Here is a 24,495-nt window from a genome sequence, read left to right on the forward strand (position 1 = left end):
TATCCGCGATCTTGTCCTTTCGGTCATGACCCAAAGCTCATGACCATAGGTGAGAGTAGGAACATATATTTACCCGTAAATCGAGAGCTTCGCCTTGCGGCTCAGCTCTTTCTTCACCACGACAGGCCGATACATCGACCGCATTACTGCAGAAGCTGCACCAATCAGTCTCCCGTTCCATTCTTCCCTCACTCGTGAACAAGACCCCTAGATACTTAAACTCCTCCACTTGAGGCAGGCACTCTCCACCAACCTAAAGTGGGCAAGCCACCCTTTTCCGACTGAGGACCATGGCCTCGGATTTGGAGGTACTGATTCTCATCCCCACCGCTTCACACTCGATTATCCTGGCAGGAGTCAAAATGGATGGGGCAAAATACTGTCAAATTCTTGAGGAAAATCTGCTGTTCTCTGCTAGAAAATTGTCAATGGGAAGAAGATTTACCTTCCAACATGACAATGACCCAAATTACACAGCAAAACTGACCACACAGTGGTTGAAGGAGAAAAAGGTGAATGTCCTTGCATGGCCTAGTCAGAGCCCAGACTTCTGTGGAAAATCTGTGGAATGACTTGAAGACAGCAGTCCACAAACAGTCACCATCAAATTTAACTGAACTGAAACGGTTCTGCAAAGAAGAGTGGTCAAATATTGCAACGTCTAGATGTGCAAATTTAGTAGAGACATATCCCAACAGACTAAAGGCTGTAATTAAAGCAAAAGGTGGTTCAACAAAATACTGACACAAGGGGGTGATCCTTTTTCCAACTCAGTGATTGTTTTTTTCTTTTTTTCTGACGTGGGTGTTATATCGTTCACTTGGATGTTATAAGTTGCACTGAGTAAAGACAGCTGAATGAAACAAAACTGTGTCTGTCTTCATTTCAGGCTGCAAAGCAACAAAATGTGGTTATTTTAAAGAGGGTGATTCTTTTCTATACCCAGTGTACATACAGCATTTTATACATTATTCTGTAGTTACTGCACATGGAAAAAGCACTAATTTAATAGGATTACTGTAGAATTACTGTAGATGGACTGGAATGTTTCATAAAGTAACATTTACAGAGATTAACCTGAAAGGTAGTAGTTTATGTTTTTTGACATAGTATTTCTGTATTACTAGTTTAAGGAATGTTTAAGAACAATAGCATACTGTTAATGTTTACTGTAAATCCTGCACTGTATTTTTACAGTTTATTACATGTACTTTTGTGGTAGTTATTTGACGGAATCCGTCTGGAAACTTTGCTGCCAGACTTTTTTCTGTTTTTTTACAGATTTTTTTTTAAGTGTAGGCTCTCTGAAATTGGTAGTACTGAATATACATATAGTTTATCTAAATAAAAACGCATGCTCAAATTATCAAATATTTCAAAATGTGGTTGCCAGTATTGCTACAGAATCCCCAAAACATGCAAGCAATATTAATCTGCACGCACACAATGGTTGTTGTACACAGACATCAAATGTAAAAAATGTGCTGCATATTAGGGTTGTACGATATTGATCATGACTATTGTGTTATTGATATTAATTTCAGTATTCTTAAACATATGTAAAAATACAAAGATTATGGGAAAACCCATCAAAATAGATTCATAACATATGAAAACAAGTTCTTACAACACAAGGGTTTATTTCAACTGACAGTCATATTGACTGGTACAACATGAATAAATAAGACCATGTCTACAGAACAGGATGTTGTGGAAGGGGTGGGACGATATGAGAATTTCATGCCACGATTATCCTGGCCAAAGCTATCCCGACTTACGATTTTGTCCCGATTAATAACAATCCCAATAACAACTCTGGTTTCTAGCTCAAAGCGACTGATCCGATATTCTTCCACTACATGAATATTTTTCTTGTGCATTTAAAAAGCCATTACAATAAAATTATACCAAAGAGGTTTTTCATAATTAACTAATACTCTAAAACCATGTAAATCGCTAGATATGGTATATGGTTGCCAGCTTCATTGATAATACATTGCAGAGGATGTTCAGTGGAATTTAGAATTGCCATTTGTTCTGCATTTGCCTTCATTGCACACCTATACATTGCACATCTGTATGTCACATCTGTAACATACATTATACTTAATACAAGTACATTTTCTGCCCTCTTCTATTCACACTTCTTGTTAGATGCTAACTGCATTTCATATTACTGTACTTGTTCAATGACAAAGTTGAATCTAATCCAAAAACAATTTAGATATGCGCTCCACCAGTTAAATAAAACAGGTAGTCAGGAACACTTCCGTGACTGGCAAGAGATTTTGCCAAACTCTTATCTGAGGATCATAAGTGAAAAAATATGTAATTTCTTACCGGTACAGACCTGTGGGTGCATGCACGTCGGTGACCATTTTATGTGCCTTATTAGCTAAGGATAGGCCTATTTGATGTGTCGATTCTTTATAATAACTGTATAATTCATTCTAACACCCCACTTTATGTTGTGTGCATTGTGTATTGTGCAGATCGGCAATGTAATTTTGGCCCGCGAAAATGATATTCTATTTGTCTTCTCTTGTCATTCTCAGTAGGTAAGCGTTACCAATTAGCCTACAATATAAAACATTTTTAATTAAAGAGATATATGTATAATAATGTATATCCTATTCATATTTTCTACAAGTTTTTCTGCATGCATCTCCTGTAGCTGCATGTCTTCTAGGATAAATATCATTGGTTTGCCTGAGCTCAAAATTTTTTCAACAGCTTATTTTCCACGGTAACGAAATGGACAGGTATTTGCATATAGCAAGAAGTGTAGACGTGATCGAAATCATTTTTTTTTGTAAGCTACGAAGTGTAGTGGTTAGGCTAGCCTACTGTTGTAAAGCAATTGGAAAACTAGTTTATTCTTTGTATCATTCTCCATCGCAATGAATAGCCTAAAACACTGTTGACTTTGTGTATGAGGTGATGACAATATAGAAGCAACACAATTCTTGAGGGACGTTCATTTTAATTAACCTACTATCAGACATCCCACACACACCTTTATAGCCTACAAATGTACACAAGCCAGGTAGGCTTCATTTGTGCTCAAGCTCCTATTTAACAAATAAATGTTAACGCACACAGAGGGTGAGCATTATACAGTGGATATAAAAAGTCTACGTAACCCTGTTAAAATGCAAGTTTCTTGTGATGTAAAAGAATGAGACAAAGATAAATAATTTCAGAACTTTTTTCCACCTTTAATGTGACCTAATGAATCACAATTACCTGGTTGCATAAGTGTGCACACCCTTAAACTACTACTTTGTTGAAGCACCTTTTGATTTTATTACAGCGCTCAATCTTTTTGGGTAGGAGTCTATTAGCATGGCACAACTTGACATGGCAAATGTTTGCCTACTCTTCTTTGCAAAAGCGCTCTATATCTGTCAGATTGCGAGGACACTGTCAGATTGTGCACAGCCCTCTTCAGATCACCCCACAGATGTTCAATTGGATTCAAGTCTGGGCTCTGGCTGGGCCATTCCAAAACGTTAATCTTCTTCTGGTGAAGCCATGCTTTTGTGGATTTGGATGTGTGCTTTGGGTTGTTGTCCTGCAAAAAGGTGAACTTCCTCTTCATCTTCATCTTTCAACGAACGCTTGAAGGTTTTGTGCCAAAATTGCCTGGTATTTGGAACTGTTCATAATTCTCTCCACCCTGACTAAGGCCCCGGTTCCAGCTGAAGAAAAACAGCTCCAAAGCATGATGCTGCCACCACCATGCTTCACTGTGGGTATGGTGTCCTTTGGGTGATGTGCAGTGTTGTTTTTGCGCTAAACATACTTTTTGGAATTATGGCCAAAAAGTTCAACCTTGGTTTCATCAGACCATAACACATTTTCCCATGTGCTTTTGGGAGACTTGGTGTTTGTTTTTGCAAAATTCAGTCGAGCTTGGATGTTTTTCTTTGTAAGAAAAGGCTTCCGTCTTGCCACCCTACCCTTATAGCCCATTCAAATGAAGAATACAGGAGATTGTTGTCACATGTAGCACACAGCCAGTACTTGCCAGAAATTCCTGCAGTTCCTTTAATCTTGCTGTAGGTCTCTTGGAAGACTCCCTGACCCGTTTTCTTTTCATCAATTTTGAAGGGATGTCCAGTTCTTGGTAATGTCTCTCTTGTGCCATATTTTCTCCACTTGATGATGACGGTCTTCACTGTGTTCCATGGTATATCTAATGCTTTGGAAATTATTTTATACCCTTCTCCTGACTGATATCTTTCAACAATGAGATCCCTCTGATGTTTTGGAAGCTCTCTGCGGACCATATCGTTTGCTCTGAGATGCAACTAAGAAAATGTCAGGAAAATCCTACTAGAACAGCTGAACTTTATTTGTGATTATTCAGAGTCACTTTAAATGATGGCAGGTGTGTAATGACTTCTATTTAACATGAGTGTTCTGAACACAGCCACATTCCCAGTTATAAGTACACTAATGCAGCCAGGTTATTGTAAGGTTTTTATCTTTTGTTTGTTTTTCAATTGAATTGTTCACATTATAGGTCACATAAAAAGTGGAAAAGGTTCTGACAAGTTTGCATTCCTACAATGGAGTTTGGAGAAAGTCTTTTTTGGTAAAATCTAGTAGTCAGGAACACTTCCGTGACTAGCAAGAGCTTTTTCAAGTCACTCCTCTGCAGATCAGAGGTGAAAATAAAAGTTTTATATGTGGCTGCACGAACTTCCGTGCATATTTTATGTGCCTTATTAGCTAATGATAGGCATATTTGATGTGTTGATTCTTCATAATAACTTTATAATTAATTATAACAGCTCCCGGTTATGTTGTGTGCCTCATGTATTGTGCAGATCATGTAGATAGTCAGTTATTTGGGCCTGCAAAAATGATATTCTAATTGTCTTCTCCTGTCACTTTCAGTAGGAAAGCGTTAACAATTAGCCTGGATTATAAACAAAATTATAATTGGAAAATCGAAAGAGATGTGTATAATGTATAGTCTATTTATATTTTGTACAATTTGCAGTTCTTAAGGTTTTTCTGCATGCATCATAGCTGCATGTCTTCTAGGATATCATTGGTTTGTTTGAGCTCAACATTGTTTCAGCTGCTTATTTTCCGTGGTAATGGAATGGACAGTGTGATGGCAATTCCATCGATCGACACTCTTAAAGGTGTAAGAACAGAGACAAAATTCTCTTGGCACAATTTAACCATTTATTAATTATTTGCAAATAAGAGAGACGCGTCAAACGCTTACAAACATAATCGTCCGAGGAGTCTCTCTTATTTCAGAATCCTGCTTGGTTCGAGTCTTTTTCCAAACAGGTTAACGGCTAGAGAGAGGTCTCTGGAACTCAAGCCTCCCCCGAAAGAGGGCTATCCTTTGAGGGGTTGAGAAGGAGTGCCTGACTGGAGCCGTTTTTTAATTTTTTTATTTATCCTTTATTTTACCAGGGGATGTCCCATTGAGATAGTCAAATCTCTTTTACAAGGGAGCCCTGGGGCAACAATTACACAAATTACACAGAATCACAGAAACAGTCACAACAACAAAATTGATTTACAAAACATGTGAAATTATAAAAAATAACATAAAGGGGTTATTTAAAACATGCGCATTGTTCAGATTTGGATTGCTTAAGTAATTGTTTAAAATGTTCAAGTGGGATAAAAACAGAAAGCTTCAAAACTTTTTGGAGCAAATTCCAACACCAAGGAGCAACATAACTAAAAGCAGTCTTACCAAATTCAGTTGTTACACGTGGGATATTTAGAGTCAGAATGTTATTAGAGCGGAGATTCTAAATGGAATGTTTCCTGGTTAACAAACTAATAAGATAGCTGGGTAAAATACCATTGATAGCTTTATAAATAAAAATGTGCCAATGGAACCATCTACGCAGACCTAAAGAGCTAAAACCAGTCACCTCATAAAGATGACAATGATGAGTGCGTCTTGGCATTAGTAATAAACCGTAATGCACCATGGTAGAGGCAGCATGCATATAAATAACATCCCCATAGTCCAAGTCTGGTAAGAAAGTGGCACTGATCAATTTCTTCCTAGCTTGAAGAGTAAAACTGGATTTATTTCCAAAAATAAAAGCCAAGCTTTACTCTCAGCTTTCTCACTAATTTATCAATATGAACTTTGAAGGTTAGCTTTTCATCAATCCACAGACCAAGATATTTATAAGATGAAACATTTTCAACACACTTGCCATCCAGTGTGGAAATGGCTAAGGTGGTTGATACGGGTACCATGCGAGACTTTGTGAACTGCATCACCTTTGTTTTAAGAGCATTTAATACCAGTCTAAGTTCAATGAAGGCGGCCTGTAATAAATTAAAAGACTGCTGCAGTGATTGATAAGCTGGAGCTAGGGGGGGTGCAGAACAATATAGTACTGTGTCGTCTGCATAGAGGTGTATTTTGCCATTATCTGCTACAGAGGCGATAGTGTTTATGTAAATAGTAAACAGGACCAGACCAAGAATAGACCCTTGAGGGACACCTTGCTGGACCCCCAGTGGGGCAGAACTATGCCCATCGACAACTACAGTTTGTGTTCTGTTGGCGAGATAGTTTCTGAACCAATCAACTGCCTTAGTCCCCAAGCCAATGTCCCGGAGCCTCTTGAGCAGGATACAGTGATCAACTGTGTCAAAGGCTTTTGACAAGTCAATGAACAGGGCAGCAAAGCTCATCTTATGATCCAGGTCACAGATGATGTCATCAAGCACCTTAGTAGCAGCTGTAATGGTACTATGCTTAGCCCTAAAGCCTGACTGTTCTGGGCAAAGTATGTTATGATTTTGTAGGAAGCCTTAAGTTGGGTATTTACTTAAGACTCTAGGACCTTTGCAAGTACAGACAATTTAGAGATTGGGCGGTAATTATCGAGAATGGAGGGGTCCCCCCCCTTTCAGCAGGGGCAGCACATGGGCTGATTTCCAAACATCTGGTAAGTCATTTGAAGACAGGGACAAGTTAAAAATGTATGTAATAGGTTCCACTATGATATGTGCAGATAGTTTCAATAAAGCAGGATCTAGGCCATAAGGGCCAGCTGATTTCCTAGTGTCAATTTCCTTAAGAGCCTTAAGCACTGCAGACGAGGGAATGGATTCAAAATCAAAACCTTCACTGACCAGAGAAGCAGGTGAATTGTGTTGGAGGGGTGAGGAGACATAGCGGTGTAAGACCTCTTCAGGATATGATTGTTCAAATATATCCCCTGCCTTAATAAAATGAGCATTGAAAGCATTAACAATATCATTCTTGTTAGAGATCTGTTGGGTATCTTTAACTATATGCTTGGGGAGAGCCGAGTCACTGGGAGGTAGTTCAAGGGATTTTATCCCAGTAAACCATTGAACGTCCCTCGTAGTTACGTTGGGCCAGCAGAGATAATGAAAGATAAGTATGATATTTGGACATGTGAACCATTGTATTTCTGGGAGTTTTTGGGTTTTCCAAAGAATGGCAGCTTTAGCCAAAGACTGTTGCATGGGTGAAAGAGAAGTTGGAGGAATACGAGAAGGGGAAAATTAAGAAAATACAGAAGGAGAGACGGAAAGTCGATTGGAAAGCTTATGGTATGTGTAAAGGACGCAAGGGAAGATGGACAAAGTAATAGAGACAATTTTAATTCCAGGGGATTTACAGTGAACAACCCAAGAACATGTAGGACTGAAAACTACCAAGGGGAGGGGTATTGACGGTGGCAGGACAGGACACATCTACCAGTGAGATCAATCCTTTACATGACCCCGCACATATTGATGTTATGCAGACACTTAATGTACAAGCATTTAGAGAAAACGTAGAGTACCATGTTAAGCCCACAATGTTTCTTAGAATTAATGGTAAACCATTTTTAAGAATTTTTGGTTGATTCTGGAGCAGGATATTCTGTCCTTAGAGCCCAGGAATGGGACCCGCTCCCAAAATTGAGTGGTAGAACTATAATTACAGTAGGGGCTAGTGGAGGACAGACCACTGAGCAATTTACTACCCCTCTGTCAGTTGTAGACGACGAAGGCCAGCGTTACCCAAAACATTCATTTTTGTTTTCCAATTGTTGTCCAGTTAATTTGTTAGCTAGGGACTTGATGACACAGTTAGGGATCACACTAGAATGTTCAGACAAAGGCATGCGAATTAAACGTACTGTTTTGCAAGCAGTTCAAAATGGTGTGCAGCCTGTTGATTATTGTTATTCATGGGATTTAGAAAGAACAGGGCTAAGAGCTGTTTCACATGAGTTGGTAAATAAGGCGATGAATAGAGTAGAGACGGTTTGGCTTTGTTTATGGATATAAGCGACTTGCATTGCTCGGCGAAGGTTTCAGAAAGTCAGGATGTTGGTTTTGAGAAAGTGTGGTTTGGAAAAGTGAATTTTTTACGGGTTAATCTGTATACTGGTCTTCGGAAGGTTTTTGTGCATGGTCTGTGCGAAATGTGAGAGAGGTGTCTCACTTTTTCGATGTGGAGGGGTCGGACCCTCATGTCCCCCTCGCTAAACCTGTGTTTGGCACGTGGGCAAGCTTGGGTCCTTGGGTGAGGGGGTGCAATGACGTAGTAGACTTGGTCCCTTGTCACATAGTGGGAGTGGAATTTTCCACAGCAGCCCAAGCTTACAGAGAAAGGTTTGGGTAAACGGGAAGTACATCTTGTGCCGCATGACGACTGGGTCCGTCAGGTCTGTGCAGTCCAGATGGCTGCTACAGATCCTAGGTTAGCAGAAGTTCCACCCTTCTTGTGGCCACAGCATACATATGATGTTGGGTTAATTAACAATGCACAGCCTCTTGTAGTTACACCTAGAGGACCCCATAGACCATGCCAGGCGATTTGTACAAGATCTTAAAAAAGTTAATGAAGCAGTATATGCACCGATTGTATCCTATCCATATATAATTATGACCCAAGTCCCGGGCAACAGTAAAAAAAAAATCTGTGGTATTCTTTGCTAACGCTTTTTTTTAGCATTCCTGTGCACAAGGATTCGCAATTTTGGTTTGCATTTGAATTCCCCGGCCAATTGTACACGTGGATGAGATTGCCTCAAGGTTATTGTGAATCTCCTGCCGTGTTTGCGTCCACGCTAAAATATAACTTGGAAGGGTTCCAATTTAAACATGGCAGCACCCTTATCCAATATGTTGTTGATCTTTTTGTCTGTTCCCCAGATAAAGATACGTGTGAAAATAATCTCTAAAGCATTGGGGAGTACATTCAATACTTCTAGAGAAATGGGTGGGGGCAGGAATCTGCATGGTTGTGCCATAAAACAACATGTTACTTATACATCCTACCCTCTGTTGTGTATCTTCCTCTATCCAGTACTAAAACCCATTGATCTGCATCTACCCCCGTCCTGCTGAAGATTTACATTTACTTCGTTACCTCATACTTCCGTTCCCACAGCACAACCAACATTCCTTTCCTCATCTAAACATGGGAACTCAGTCCTTTAATCAGTAGGAATACATCAATTCAAGAAATGGCCCTGACAACAGGTATTTGCATATAACGGGAAGTGGAGACACGATCAGAAGCTTTTTTTGTAGACTGGTAAGTGTAGTGGTTAGACTAGTACTGTTTTAAAGGAATTGGAAAACTAGTTTATTCTTTTATATCATACAATCCCAGCTCATAACAACATTTAAGAATTTAATAAAATGTTTAATTGTAATTGACAATATTCTTCTATTCAAGCTAGCAGAGCCATTCGGCTTCATTGACCATACATTGCAGAGGATGTTTAGTGGCGTACGTGAGATGAGATGTGCACTCCACTTGTAAAATAAAACAAGCAGTCAGGGAAACTTCAGCGAGATCACGCATGAGGATTATCCCAATTTAGTTTATCCCGATTATGGAATTTCCATTGCTATTAGTAATAAAATCGTCTATGGTCTCATCCCTAACTAGTGGTACAGCAGACCTGCCAACCCTATCCAGTGTACCAGATGCGTGCTGCAAATTTGGGTTCAGAACTGCCATTTGCACTTGGCTTTGCCTTCATTGCACATGTATACATCCCACTTGTACATACATTTTCTGTCCTCCTCTATTTGCACTTCTGGTTAGATCCTAACTGCATTTCGTTGAAGTGTACTTGTACTGTTCAATGACAATAAAGTTGAATCTAATCTAAAGTTTTTCTTAGGATATGCCCCCAAGTTTAGTCTCTACTGTAGAGGAACACTTGTGAACTCTCAAACAGGACCAATCACAGGTATTGGTGTGATGGTCCCAAACAGACGGGACTGTTCCGCTCCGTGTTTTCTGTGTGTCCTTGGTTTGTCATGTCCTTGTTTGGTCTTTCCTGTTCTCGTTTCAGTTAATCAGTTTACTCCTTTCACATCTGTTTAGCCCCCACCTGTTTCTGTTCTCTTTGTTAGCCTGTGTATTTAGTTCAGCCATTTTCCCCCGTCCTTGTCGGTCATTGCTGTAGTGTCGTTTCATATACCTGTGGCCAGTACATGTTTGTATTCTGTAGCACACAGCGCTCGGTTTTGTTTTCCCCTTTGTTGGATTATAATCACCTTATGTCAACCCTGCGCTTGCCTGCGTCCCTCCATGAGAAATCGTGACAGAATTACCGACCCAATACGATGGATGTAGCAGAGGTGGATGGTTGGGGAACTCCTCGGATGGACCGATTCCGACGAGGACCCCTAAAGTCACCCCTGGACTACTGGCCACCCTTGTGGACACCCCAGTGTCCTGCTCAACAAAAGCTGCGGTGTCGGCTTCGTAATGAGTGGGCTGCCCGAGCCCAGGTGTACTGGACAGGCAGTGGTCTGGCCATCTGGCGCACCCCACTCCCTGCTCCGCGGCCTTATTAAAATAATTTTCCTTCAACCCTGCGCTTGCCTCCGTCCCTCCATGAGAAATTGTGACAATTGTCTATTTAGACTTGGTACCTAATCAACACTAAAAGCTAAATCATTTTGAAAACATAAAAACAAATGATCGCAAGGACACAGAATGCAAACTAGCTACACACATTATTCTAGGCTACCGCAAAAGGAATCTGAATGCAGTTCGCTAGAAGAGACCGGTGTTTCAGCCTATGTAAAGGTGCCTATTGTATTTCTTGGCAGCGCATACGTGATGAGATTTTTTAAAAACTGATTCAATCTCAAATCTAGTGCAAAGGCCTTTTAGAAGCATTGCCTCTATAGCTAATATCGGAAACTCCTTAATTCTTTATCACGCGCTCTTCTGACTCCATTTAATGCCAAGATCTTTATAATTATTTGAGTTTATACATTTGCTTTTTGTGACGTGGATAAAAAATTACAGTTACAGTCTATCACGTAACTTTTCGGCCACTAACATCTCCTCTTCCATCTCCGTTGTTTCATTCAGGGGTGAAAATCAAGTTTGGAGGGGACAAATACATAACATTTTCTCATGAGCAATTTTTAAAGGGGACACCAAAAGTAGTGCTGTAATACCGTTTCAGTTTGCACCATCGGTTTGATTGCTAATAGCTCTGCAAATTCTGCTATTGTGTGTGAACCCTACCAACACAAAACAAATTTACTGGATTAGCCTCACCTTAGCTACGTTTTGAGTGCCTTTCAGATGGTAAACACGAACACTGTCACTTTGCTAGGTAAGGAACACTACATACACTGCATTGCAAGCTTCTCTCATTGACTAGAATTCCAACAGCCGCAAAAGCTGGTTGATGTTACTGTAGCTTGCTAGCAAACAATAACTAACCGCTAGCTAACATAACGAGTGACCTGTAATTCAATGCAGAGAAAATTAAGGCCGGTGACGGTTAGACATTTTTTTTATTGTATTGAGTGGTAGAAGTAAAGAAATGTCTAACATATTCTTTGTTTGAACTACTTTACTGAAAGTCCACCAACAACCACAGACTGTCAGATTCCCACACATGCCCCGTACCTGCACAATGTGCCACGGAGGTTGATTAAACCACTGTGAGGCAAAGGGAACGGATGTCGCAATTTATTGAGATTTAAACCCGCTATTAAGTGTCTATATTCAGCACAAGTGTTTTCATTGCGTCTTATTACCATTATTGAAATTACATAATTATGCTTACATTTATATATATTGGGGGGACAAATCATAGTTTTCCCCAGGATTTGGGGGTCATATCCCCCCTGTCCTCCCCAGGATTTCTGCCTATGGTTTCGTTGTATCCCTGAGCCACACTCATCTTCTAACTTTTCTGTCCTTTCTTTTCTTTCGCTCCTCTGGCTCGTTTCGCTGTCTCTATCTTTCTCTTCACTCACACGCTGTCAAAATATGCACACACGTCACGTGGTATGCTCCATAGGGTATGTTCGTTTATTGGACCCATTGCTCTGACAGCTGCATGTGACAGGCCAACTGGCCAATGAAACATGATCATTCTATAGCGGTTTCAAGTGGCCTCTAAATCAAACACATCTAAGATACACAGCAAATGGACGCAACTCTCCACAAAATAAACGTAATATTGCATACTTTCTGCTACATTTTCAATTTTGATATCGCACAACGTGATATTGCAATAACGGTATTGAGTCAATATATCGTGCACCCCTACTGCATATACAGTGCTAAAAAAATGAAGGGAACACATAATGATCACATTATAACACAAAGTCAATTAAACTTCAGGAATATAAATATGTCCAGTTAGGAAGCATAAGTGATTGTGAATCAATATCACCTGTATTGGTGCAAATGAAAGTGACAACAATTGGTTTCCTTTCTTACTGATTCTTCTCTAGTTGTGTGTTTGTCACTACTGGTAGCATGAGGCAGTACCTGCAGCCCATTCAGGTTACACAGGCAGTCCAGCTCCTCCAGGATTGCACATCTATACAGTATGTGTCATCGCAAGGTTTGCTGTGACTCCCAGTACAGTCTCAAGAGCATAGGGGAGATACCAGGAGATGGGCTGTTACAAGAGGAGAGCTGGAAAGGGCCGTATAAGGGCACCAAACCAGCAGCAGGACCGCTATCTGCTCCTTTGTGCGAGGAGGAACAGGAGGAGCACTGCCAGAGCCCTACAAAATGAACTCCAGCAGGCTACTGGTGTGCATGTTTCTGACCAAACTGTCAGAAACAGACTCCATGAGGGTGGCATGAGGGTCCGACATACTCTAGTGGAACCTGTGCTAATATCCCAGCATCATGCAGCTCCAGAACACCAGAATTGTCATGTCCGCCATTGGCGAACTGTTCTCTTCACAGATGAGAGAAGGTTAACACTAAGCACGTGACAGACGTGAAGGAGCCTGGAGATGCTGTGGTGAACGTTATGCTGCCTGCAATATCATCCAGCATGACCGGTTTGGCAGTGGGTCAGTGATGGTCTGGGGAGGCACATCCTTGAAGGGTCGCACAGACCTCCACGTGCTAGCCAACAGTACTCTGACTGCTGTTAGGTACAACAATAGGTCTGAAATCCTCAGACACATTGTCAGACCTTATGCTGGTGCTATGGGCCCTGTGTTCCTCCTGGTGCAGGACAATGCCCAGCCTCATGTGGCCAGAGTATGTAGGCACTTCCTGGATGACGAAGACATTGATGCCATTACCTGGCCTTCACACTCCCAAGACTTCAATTGAGAACCTGTGATGTGAATTCATTGTTGCCTGATTCTTTTTTGAGCAGTGTATTTGTCCTGCTCAATACACATGCACTCGCATGTGCACACACACACACAGAAACAGGTAGTACAAGTATGTTGGTGTAAAAACAGAAATTAAATTTCCAAACTTCCCGAGACACTTTTGGAAACCAGGTAGTGTTAATCATATAAACAAGTGTAAAACGTACATTACTAATGATTCCGAAAGTAAAGAAAATACCTTTTTTGAAACGTACTGAAAAAAACACGTATGTACCTTAGTACATTGGTTTGGGGGAGTGTTTGTAGCCTGAAGACAGGGTCAGTGTGTAACATGTAATATTTTAGGGTTGTTTTCCTTGTTGAAAACCTGGTAGTACAGTAACATGCCACTTGATCAGAAATTAATTAATACTTTCTCCTCTGCATGTTTTCTACTTTTTTATCAGCATTTTGACTACTGCTGAAACTACAGGTGCTGGTCATATAATTAGAATATCATCAAAAAGTTGATTTATTTCAGTAATTCCATTCAAAAAGTGAAACCTTTATAATGTATACATTCATTCCACACAGACTGATATATTTCGAGTGTTTATTTCTTTTAATTTTGATTATTATAACTGAAAACTAATGAAAACCCCAAATTCAGTATCTCAGAAAATTTGAATATTGTTAATAGGTTCAATATTGAAGACACCTGGTGCCACACTCTAATCAGCTAATTAACTCAAAACACCTGCAAAGGCCTTTAAATGGTGTCTCAGTCTAGTTCTGTAGGCGACACAATCATGGGGAAGACTGCTGACTTGACAGCTGTCCAAAAGACGACCATTGACACCTTGCACAAGGAGGGCAAGACACAAAAGGTCATAGCTAAAGAGGCTGGCTGTTCACAGAGCTGTGTCCAAGCACATTAATAGAGAGGTGAAGAGAAGGAAAAGATGTAGTAGAAAAAAGTATACAAGCTATAGGGATAACCACACCCAGGAGAGGATTGTGAAACAAAACCCATTAAAAAATGTGGGGGAGATTCACAAAGAGTGGACCGCAGCTGGAGTCAGTGCTTCAAGAACCACCACGCACAGACGTATGCAAGACTTGGGTTTCAGCTGTCGCATTCCTTGTGTCAAGCCACTCTTGAACAAGACACAGCGTCAGAAGCGTCTCGCCTGGGCTAATGACAAAAAGGACTGGACTGTTGCTGAGTTATGTTCTCTGATGAAAGTAAATTTAGCATTTCCTTTGGAAATCAAGGTCTCAGAGACTGGAGGAAGAGAGGAGAGGCACAGAATCCACATTGCTTGAAGTCCAGTGTAAAGTTTCCACAGTCAGTGATGGTTTGGGGTGCCATGTCATCTGCTGGTGTTGGTCCACTGTGTTTTCTGAGGTCCAAGGTCAACGCAGCTGTCTACCAGGAAGTCTTAGAGCATTTCATGCTTCCTGCTGCTTACCAACTTTATGGAGGTGCAGATTTCATTTTCCAACAGGACTTGGCACCTGCACACAGTGCCAAAGCTACCAGTACCTGGTTTAAGGACCATGGTATCCCTGTTCTTAATTGGCCAGCAAACTCACCTGACCGTAACCCTATAGAAAATCTATGGGGTATTGTGAAGAGGAAGATGCGATACGCCAGACCCAACTATGCAGAAGAGCTGAAGGCCACTATCATAGCAACCTGGGCTCTCATAACACTTGAGCAGTGCCACAGACTGATCGACTCCATGCCACGCCACATTGCTGCAGTAATTCAGGCAAAAGGAGCCCCAACTAAGTATTGAGTGCTGTACATGCTCATACTTTTCATGTTCATACTTTTCAGTTGGCCAACATTTCTAAAAATCATTTTTTTGTATTGGTCTTAAGAAATATTCTAATTTTCAGAGATACTGAATGAGGGATTTTCATTAGTTGTCAGTTATAATCATCACAATTAAATGAAATAAACATTTGAAATATATCAGTCTGTGTGTAATGAATGAATATAATATACAAGTTTCACTTTTTGAATGGAATTACTGAAATAAATCAACTTTTTGATGATATTCTAATTACATGACCAGCACCTGTATGTCCAAGGTCAACATTTAGTTGAGGAGGCCTGAGGCATGTTATTTGACAGTAATGTAAGACTGTGGAAAAAACTAGCTGTTTCCAAGGCAACAGGCCAAAACACACAGAAGCTGGGAGTCCATCAACTAGTATTTATAGATATGTGGTTTTGGCAAGAATCATTTGAAGTTCCAGAGAACCAAATTCTCTCAGTGTGTGAAGGGGGCCGACAAAACACATTTCTGGATGGCCCGGTATTCCCAAAACACCCACTCTACATCCATCAGGCTTCAATTACAGTAGGCTACTGTAATGCATTGGTCTAGTAGCAAGAAAATATTCACACTAACAAAAATCATAATAGATCATATTTTTTACACAATAAAATTGATAAAGTAATAATCAATTATCACAATTAACATTATACATAATGTCCTTCTGAGTAATGTCAGCCCATGGGCAATAATCTGGGGATAAGTTTACCATGAAACCACAATATTAACACAGAGATTTAAGTCAATAGTTAAAAGTACACAGCCTTCATAAAACAAACTTTGAATTCCATGAAAAAAATAAAACATTGTGAAAAACATTATTCTAGGATGTTGCATCAGAGTTATGCCAACCTAACCTTACTAAAGTTATGTTTACACTAAGGATATTATTTACATAGTCCTGTAGTGCAATATGCTAATGTTTTGCGTAACTCTACTACCGCTCCTCCTCCACTTCCAAAAGGTTTCTATAGGCTATGGAGTGTTTGGACAGTGCTTACCTGCGCAACACATTCTGCTGTACAAATGCGACCCAACTTCGCCACAGCTCATTTCATTGATGAAAATGGCGCGTCCATAAATTATTTCCTCTTGCAAAACGCCATAAGGAGAAAACACAACAGATGCGGGAGGAGTAACATCCGCCATACTGACACGCGGTCACTAGTGCACAAATTGTGACGTGAGCGAACTTTTCTTTGTCGAGAGAGACTATTTGTTTCTTTTCTATCTCTGGAGCATACGATAGAAAACAATGTGTTGTGGTGTCAACTCGCAAGGAATCAAACATTCACCTTCTCAAGCCCAGCCCACATTGTTACGAAAATATTTAATGAGCCAGTCTCTCGTAGCTCCAGTCTACACGCGCCCACAACGGCGGTGCATCATAGCCTTCCATAGGTGGCTTTTAAATGCTATTCTTCTCAAGTTAATCCCCCAATATAAATCTGTCTGTGCTGCTCGGGGACTGTTTCAGCACGACACGCGATATCTCTTTTTTTTAAAGGGTGTGGTATGTGTTGCTTTCCAAGTGATTACATAATGCTCCTTACATGAATGGTTTCAATTGCGCTTAATATCACTTGCACATTTAGGTGTTACAGGTGTGAACTGCATTTAATTTATTAAACTGCATTTTGTAAGTAATTTCATTATATCATTATTATTTATGTATTATTATGATTATTAATTATTATTATATGTAGTGTTAGACACTATAAGCTGAGGTAGTCTTTCGACTTACTGTTCATACTGTTGTTTGAATTTGAATGTATCCTATTTCTGAGAAGTTGTTGGGAGTTCTGGAATATAGGCTATAACATCTGTTAGTCATAAATAATTTGAAGACAACCAGCTGGTTTTAATTGCCATGCTTCCAACTCCAACACAAGAAGTAAAATACAGGCTGGTTATATTCCATTTGTTCCACAGACACATGCTACATAAGTCTGTTGGTGTGGAACAGAAATGTGTTAATAGCATATCCAAACCATTATTGATGGCTAGGCTACCTGATGGCTTATTGATGGCTTTACCCCACCCTGGGTCAATACATGTTAATAGCTTTGGTAGCTGATATTCTTCTTTGTTAAGCGTTTTAAGAGCTTCTGCATTATTCGCCCATATATTTATTTAGAGTCTGTCAAGTTGCATGATTACCTTAGTGACACACTGAAAAGCATTTTTTTTTTCTGAAAATGTTTTAATATTTTCATTCAGTTATTTAGTTAATTATAGTGGTCATGTTGATCCATCTTATTTTTTTCCTATCCTATCTCCTTCTACTGCAGAAGGACATGCATCTTAGATGTATTTAGGTGGTTAAACACAGTCCATTATCTACAACATAGTTGATCATAATTTAATATAAACTATGTCAACTAACCTGATCATAATTTATGAGAGTCATTTTTGGGTTTTTTAACAATCTAGCAATCCTTATGCATAAGACTTCAAAAATAAATCTTTATTTTGTATTTGTAGAACAACCCTTAAATACACAATTCATCACAAGCAAAATCACAATTTATCATCAAATTCAATCCCACTTTGTAAAGAAACTAAATGAGAATAATTATTATACCCAATGTATTCTATAACATGTAGGTTCCACTGTATACTGTAAATATATGTAGGTTCCACAGGGGTGTCTTTCATGTGCAGTTTCTCTCCCCACCGGTCTTTCATCTCATGTTGAAAACATGAGATTTTGACAGTAAGAATGAGCGTTGATTTCCTCATTGCTTTATTGTATTTTCTAAGGAAAATGTGTGTCATTTATTCTCCCAAGTGTCTTTTAATGTTGTTAAAAATAAGACAAAGGGGTGCATTTCGAGTGATAAGAAGCCATTCCCAAACATCAGTTTTTCATTAAAAACATTTAAATGGATAAGGATTAAATGTAGGATTTGGCAAATTTCCAATGCATGTAAAATTCCCTCAAGCATACAGTGTCCTTCAGTAATATAGGCACCCTTGGTAAATATATGCAAAACCTGCTGGGAGAAAATATCATTTTTGTTTATCCTCTTGATCTGTCATTCAAAATATTAACAAAAATCTAACCTTTAATTAATGTAAAACAATAAAAAAATATATTATAAAACAAATATTCTTCTCCAATATATAGTGGATATAAAAAGTCTACACAACCCTGTTAAAATGCTAGGTTCTTGTGATGTAAAAGAATGAGACAAAGATAAATCATGTCAGAACTTTTTTCCACCTTTAATGTGACCTATTGAAAAACAAACTGAATAAGTGTGCACACCCTTAAACTTTAAGTTTTGAATGCCAAAATTGCCTGGTATTTGGAACTGTTCATAATTCCCTCCACAATGACTAAGGCCCTGGTTCCAGCTGAAGAAAAACAGCCTCAAAGCATGATGCTGCCACCACCATGCTTCACTGTGGGTATGGTGTTCTTTGGGTGATGTGCAGTGTTGTATTACGCCAAACATACCTTTTGATATTATGGCAAAAAGGTTGAACCTTGGTTTCATGAGACCATAAAACATTTTCCCACATGCTTTTGGGGGACTTGATGTTTGTTTTAGCAAACTTCAGCCAGGCTTGGATGTTTCTCTTTGTAAGAAAAGGCTTCCATCTTGCCACCATACCCCATTCATAGGAAGAATATGGGAGATTGTTGTCACATGTAGCACACAGCCAGTACTTGCCAGAAATTCCTGTAGTTCCTTTAATCTTGCTGTAGGCCTCTTGGAAGCATCCCTAACCCGTTTTCTTCTTGTCTTTTCATCAATTTTGGAGGGATGTCCAGTTGTTGGTAATGTCTCTGTTGTGCCATATTTTCTCCACTTGATGATGACTGTCTTCACTGTGTTCCGTGGTATATCTAATGCTCTGGAAAGTCTTTTGTACCCTTCTCCTGACTGATATCTTTCAACAATGCGATCCCTCTGATGCTTTGGAAGCTCTCTGCGGACCATGGCTTTTGCTCTGAGATGCAACTAAGAAAATGTCAGGAAAATCCTACTAGGACAGCTGAACTTCATTTGTGATTAATCAGAGTCACTTTAAATGATGTGTAATGGTGTGTAATGACTTCTATTTAATGACTTCTATTAAACATGAGTTTGAATGTGATTGGTTAATTCTGAACACAGCCACAGACCCTGATATAAGAGGGTGTGCACACTTATGCAACCAGGTTTTTATGTTTCATTTTCCCCCCTCAAAGATTTCAGTTTGTTTTTCAATTGAATTGTTCACACTATAGGTCACATCTTCTATAATGCATAATGTGGTTGGAGAACAAACTGCAAGGGATCAGAGACTATTCTTCCATACCGAATCTCTCCAAGGTCCACACTTGTGGACTCTCCTCTTCAGCTCCTGCGTCATGTTTTCTATGATGTGTAAGTCAGGGGACTGGGAAGGCCATGGCAAAAAGTGTGATTCTGTGGTCAGTGAAAAAATTTTGTGTTGATTTGGAGATATGCTTTGGATCATTGTTCTGCAGGAAGATCCAAGGTTAAGCCACCTGACAGAGGTAGTCAGGTTTTAATTAAATATTTACTGGTATTTGATCTGGTCCATGATAGCATGTATCCTAACAGGTTTCCAGGTCCTTTGGAAGAAAAATAACCCCACAACATCAAAGATCCACCACCATATTTCACAGTGGGATGTGGTACTTTTCTACAAGGCTATCTTTCAGTCTATACCAAATGCACCTTTTCGTTTTTGTTTCCAAAAAACTATTTTGGTCTCATCTTACCCGGTCCCACTGAAAGTTCCAGTAAACTGTGTGCGCTTGAGTTTGTAGTTTGATGACAGCAAAGGCTTTTTACGACAGTCTTCCAAAACAACGTGTGGTAATGTAGGCGGTGACTGATCATAGATCATAGAGACTTTCTGAGCCCAAGACCCAATGTGTCTGCAATTCTCCAGCTGTGATATTTTTGGCCGCTAAAACCAGTGAAAAAGGAAGTCATAGCTTTACCACAAGTTTCTAGGGGTGCCCATAATTTTGGAACACATGTTTTGGAGAAAAATATGTATTTAATATTTTGTATTTTTTTCACAGCCCCTTTTGTTCATATCTACCAAAGGTGCCAATATTAGTAGAGGGCACTGTACAATCTGCTGCATTGTGAGTTTGTGGTACTCTATTGATTATTTTGAAGAATTCTCCTTGTTTTTGTCACATGTATCATTTCTACATTTTGTTAAATAAAAAATCTAATGTAACGATAACACTTGTGGTGTTCCTTTTCTCACCAGGGAATGAGGCAGTTTTGCAACCAAATGTGATTGCTTATTGTGATCCAGAGTGGTGATTATCAAAACATGAGTGGGGCATTATTGAGCCATCAGCACCCTCTGATCAAAACATCTTCCTGCAGCTATGTAAGCAAATAGATGTGCTTCATTTAATAGACATGATATGATATGGAGAAACAAAAAAAGGAACCAGGCAAGCCAAGTTCAGCCAGCCCACGATTAGAGGGATGAATGTTGCCTTCATAGGATTCAAACCTGATTCTCCCATGTGAGAAACTGCATCTTTAACCACTATGCCAAGAAGCTAGACATAAGCTGAGTAATAGCGTCTCGTCTTTAGATCATTTTGTTACACATTAACATCATGCCAATATTTTGCTAGACACCATTAAACATTGTGTTAAACTTTTCATTCATCTTCTTCCGCCTCAACCGGGGCCAGGTCGCGGGGGCGGCAGTCTAAGCAGAGATGCCCAGACTTCTTTCTCCCCAGACACTTCCTCAAGCTCTTCCAGGGGGACACCGAGGCGTTCCCAGGCCAGCCGGGAGTCATAGTCCCTCCAGCGTGTCCTAGGTCTTCCCCGGGGTCTCCTCCCGGTGGGACGGGACCGGAAACACCTTCCCAGGAAGGCGTTCCGGAGGCATCCGAAACAGGTGCCCAAGCCACCTCAGCTGACCCCTCTCGATGTGGAGGAGCAGGAGTGCCCAAGCCACCTCAGCAGCCACCTTGCGGAGAAAGCTAATTTCGGCCGCCTGTATCCGGGATCTTGTCCTTTCGGTCATAACCCAAAGCTCATGACCATAGGTGAGAGTAGGAACGTAGATTGACCGGTAAATCGAGAGCTTCGCCTTGCGGCTCAGCTCTTTCTTCACCACGACAGGCCGATACATCGACCGCATTACTGCAGAAGCTGCACCGATCCGTCTGTCAATCTCCCGTTCCATCCTTCCCTCACTCGTGAACAAGACCCCTAGATACTTAAACTCCTCCACTTGAGGCAGGCACTCTCCACCAACCTGAAGTGGGCAAGCCACCCTTTTCCGACTGAGGACCATGGCCTCGGATTTGGAGGTACTGATTCTCATCCCCACCGCTTCACACTCGGCTGCAAACCGTCCCAGCGCATGCTGAAGGTCCTGGTTTGAAGGGGCCAACACGACAACATCATCCGCAAAGAGCAAAGACGAAATCGTGTGGTCCCCAAACCTGACACCCTCCGGCTCCTGGCTGCGCCTAGAAATTCTGTCCATAAAAATTATGAACAGGACCGGCGACAAAGGGCAGCCCTGCCGGAGTCCAACATGCACTGGGAACAAGTCTGACTTACTGCCGGCAATGCGGACCAAGCTCCTGCTTCGGTCGTATAGAGACCTGACAGCCCTTAGCAAAGGACCCAGGACCCCATATTCCCGAAGCACCCTCCACAGGACGCTGCGAGGGACACAGTCGAATGCCTTCTCCAAATCCACAAAACACATGTGGACTGGTTGGGCAAACTCCCATGAACCCTCCAACACCCCGTAGAAGGTATAGAGCTGGTCCAGTGTTCCATGGCCCGGACGAAAACCACACTGTTCCTCCTGAATCCGAGGTTCTACTATCGGCCGTATTCTCCTCTCCAGAACCCTGACATAGACTTTCCCGGGTAGGCTGAGAAGTGTGATCCCCCTATAGTTGGAACACACCCTCCGGTCCCCCTTCTTAAAAAGAGGGACCACCACCCCGGTCTGCAATCGCAAAGGCACTGTCCCCGACCGCCACGCGATGTTGCACAGGCGTGTCAACCAAGACAGCCCCACAACATCCAGAGACTTCAGGTACTCAGGGCGGATCTCATCCAGCCCCGGTGCCTTGCCACCGAGGAGTTTCTTGACCACCTCGGTGACTTCAGCCCGGGTGATGGACGAGTCCACCTCTAAGCCCTCATCCTCTGCTTCCTCAATGGAAGACGTGACGGCGGGATTGAGGAGATCCTCGAAGTACTCCTTCCACCGCCCGACGACATCCCCAGTTGAGGTCAACAGCTGCCCACCTCTACTGTAAACAGCGTTGGTAGGGCACTGTTTCCCTCTCCTGAGGCGCCGGACGGTTTGCCAAAATCTCTTCGAGGCCAGCCGATAGTCCTTCTCCATGGCCTCACCGAACTTCTCCCAGGCCCGAGTTTTTGCCTCCACAACCACCCGGGCTGCAGTCCGCTTGGCCTGTCGGTACCCGTCAGCCGCCTCAGGAGTCCCACAAGCCAACCAGGCTTGATAAGACTCCTTCTTCAGCTTGACGCCATCCCTTACTTCCGGTGTCCACCACCGGGTTCGGGGATTGCCGCCTCGACAGGCACCGGAGACCTTACGGCCACAGCTCCGAGTGGCCGCATCGACAATGGCGGTGGAGAACATGGTCCACTCGGACTCAATATCTCCAGCCTCCCTCGGGATCCAGTGGAAGCTCTGCCGGAGGTGGGAGTTAAAGATCTCTCTGACAGGAGACTCGGCCAGACGTTCCCAGCAGACCCTTACAGTACGCTTGGGCCTGCCGAGTCTGTCCAGCTTCCTCCCCTGCCATCGGATCGAACTCACCACCAGGTGGTGATCAGTTGACAGCTCCGCCCCTCTCTTCACCCGAGTGTCCAAGACATACGGCCGCAGGTCAGATGAGACGACAACAAAGTCGATCATCGACCTGCGGCCTAGGGTGTCTTGGTGCCACGTGCACTGATGGACACCCTTATGCTTGAACATGGTGTTCGTTATGGACAAACTGTGACTAGCACAGAAGTCCAATAACTGAACACCACTTGGGTTCAGATCAGGGGGGCTGTTCCTCCCAATCACGCCCCTCCAGGTGTCACTGTCGTTGCCCACGTGGGCGTTGAAGTCCCCCAGTAGAACGATAGAGTCCCTAGTCGGAGCACTTTCCAGCACCCCTCCCAGAGACTCCAAGGTCGGGTACTCTGCACTGCCGTTCGGCCCGTAGGCACAAACAACAGTGAGAGACCTACCCCTGACCCGTAGGCGCAGGGAAACGACCCTCTCGTTCACCGGGGTAAACTCCAACACATGGCGGCAGAGCTGGGGAGCTATAAGCAAACCCACACCAGCCCACCGCCTCTCACCATGGGCAACTCCAGAGTGGTGAAGAGTCCATCCTCTCTCAAGGAGTGTGGTTCCAGAGCCCAAGCCGTGCGTAGAGGTGATCCTGACTACCTCTAGTCGGAACCTCTCAACCTCACGCACGATCTCAGGCTCCTTCCCCGCCAGGGAGGTGACGTTCCACGTCCCAAGAGCTATTTTCCATGTCCAGGGATCGGGTTGTCTAGGCCCCCGCCTTCGACTGTCACCCGATCCTCTCTGCACCGACCCCTTATGGTCCCTCCTGTGGGTGGTGAGCCCACGGGAAGGCAGCCCCACGTCGCTCGTTCGGGTGAGCCCGGCCGGGCCCCATGGGGAAAGGCCCGGCCACCAGGCGCTCGCGTACGAGTCCCAACCCCGGGCCTGACTCCAGGATCGGGCCCCGGCTGCGCCATACCGGGCGACGTCACAGAACTCAAGAAAATGTTCATCATTAAGGGGTGTTTTGAACCGCTCTTAGTCTGACCCGTCGCCTAGGACCTGTTTGCCTTGGGAGACCCTACCAGGGGCATATAGCCCCAGACAACATAGCTCCTAGGGTCACTCGGGTACTCAAACTGTGTTAAACTGACTCATTTTTTTTAAACTAAGTTTACTTCTACCACAAATAGTATCGATGAACTGTATAGCTTTTGCCACAAGCTGTTTCAACAGCTTATTAGACAGTAATAGTATCCACTAACTACTT

The 24,495-nt window shown here is 42.1% G+C and overlaps 1 protein-coding gene across 2 annotated transcripts in view; it reads right to left on the reverse strand.

Moving 5' to 3' along the window:
* pleca (plectin a) overlaps window positions 1-24,495 on the reverse strand; it is a 191,495-nt gene that overhangs the window by 95,282 nt on the left and 71,718 nt on the right. Inside the window, exon 1 of one of the 2 annotated variants that reach the window (XM_010905048.5) lies at window positions 16,436-16,881. The exons of the other annotated variant lie outside the window; for it this stretch is intronic. Coding sequence (XP_010903350.4) covers window positions 16,436-16,583 — 148 coding nt within the window. The 5' untranslated portion in view covers window positions 16,584-16,881. Of the gene's footprint in view, window positions 1-16,435; window positions 16,882-24,495 lie in introns of those variants that run through there. 2 annotated transcript variants of the gene reach the window in all.

The sequence above is a fragment of the Esox lucius genome, chromosome 10 (assembly GCF_011004845.1).
Source record: "Esox lucius isolate fEsoLuc1 chromosome 10, fEsoLuc1.pri, whole genome shotgun sequence".
Taxonomy (NCBI): domain Eukaryota; kingdom Metazoa; phylum Chordata; class Actinopteri; order Esociformes; family Esocidae; genus Esox; species Esox lucius.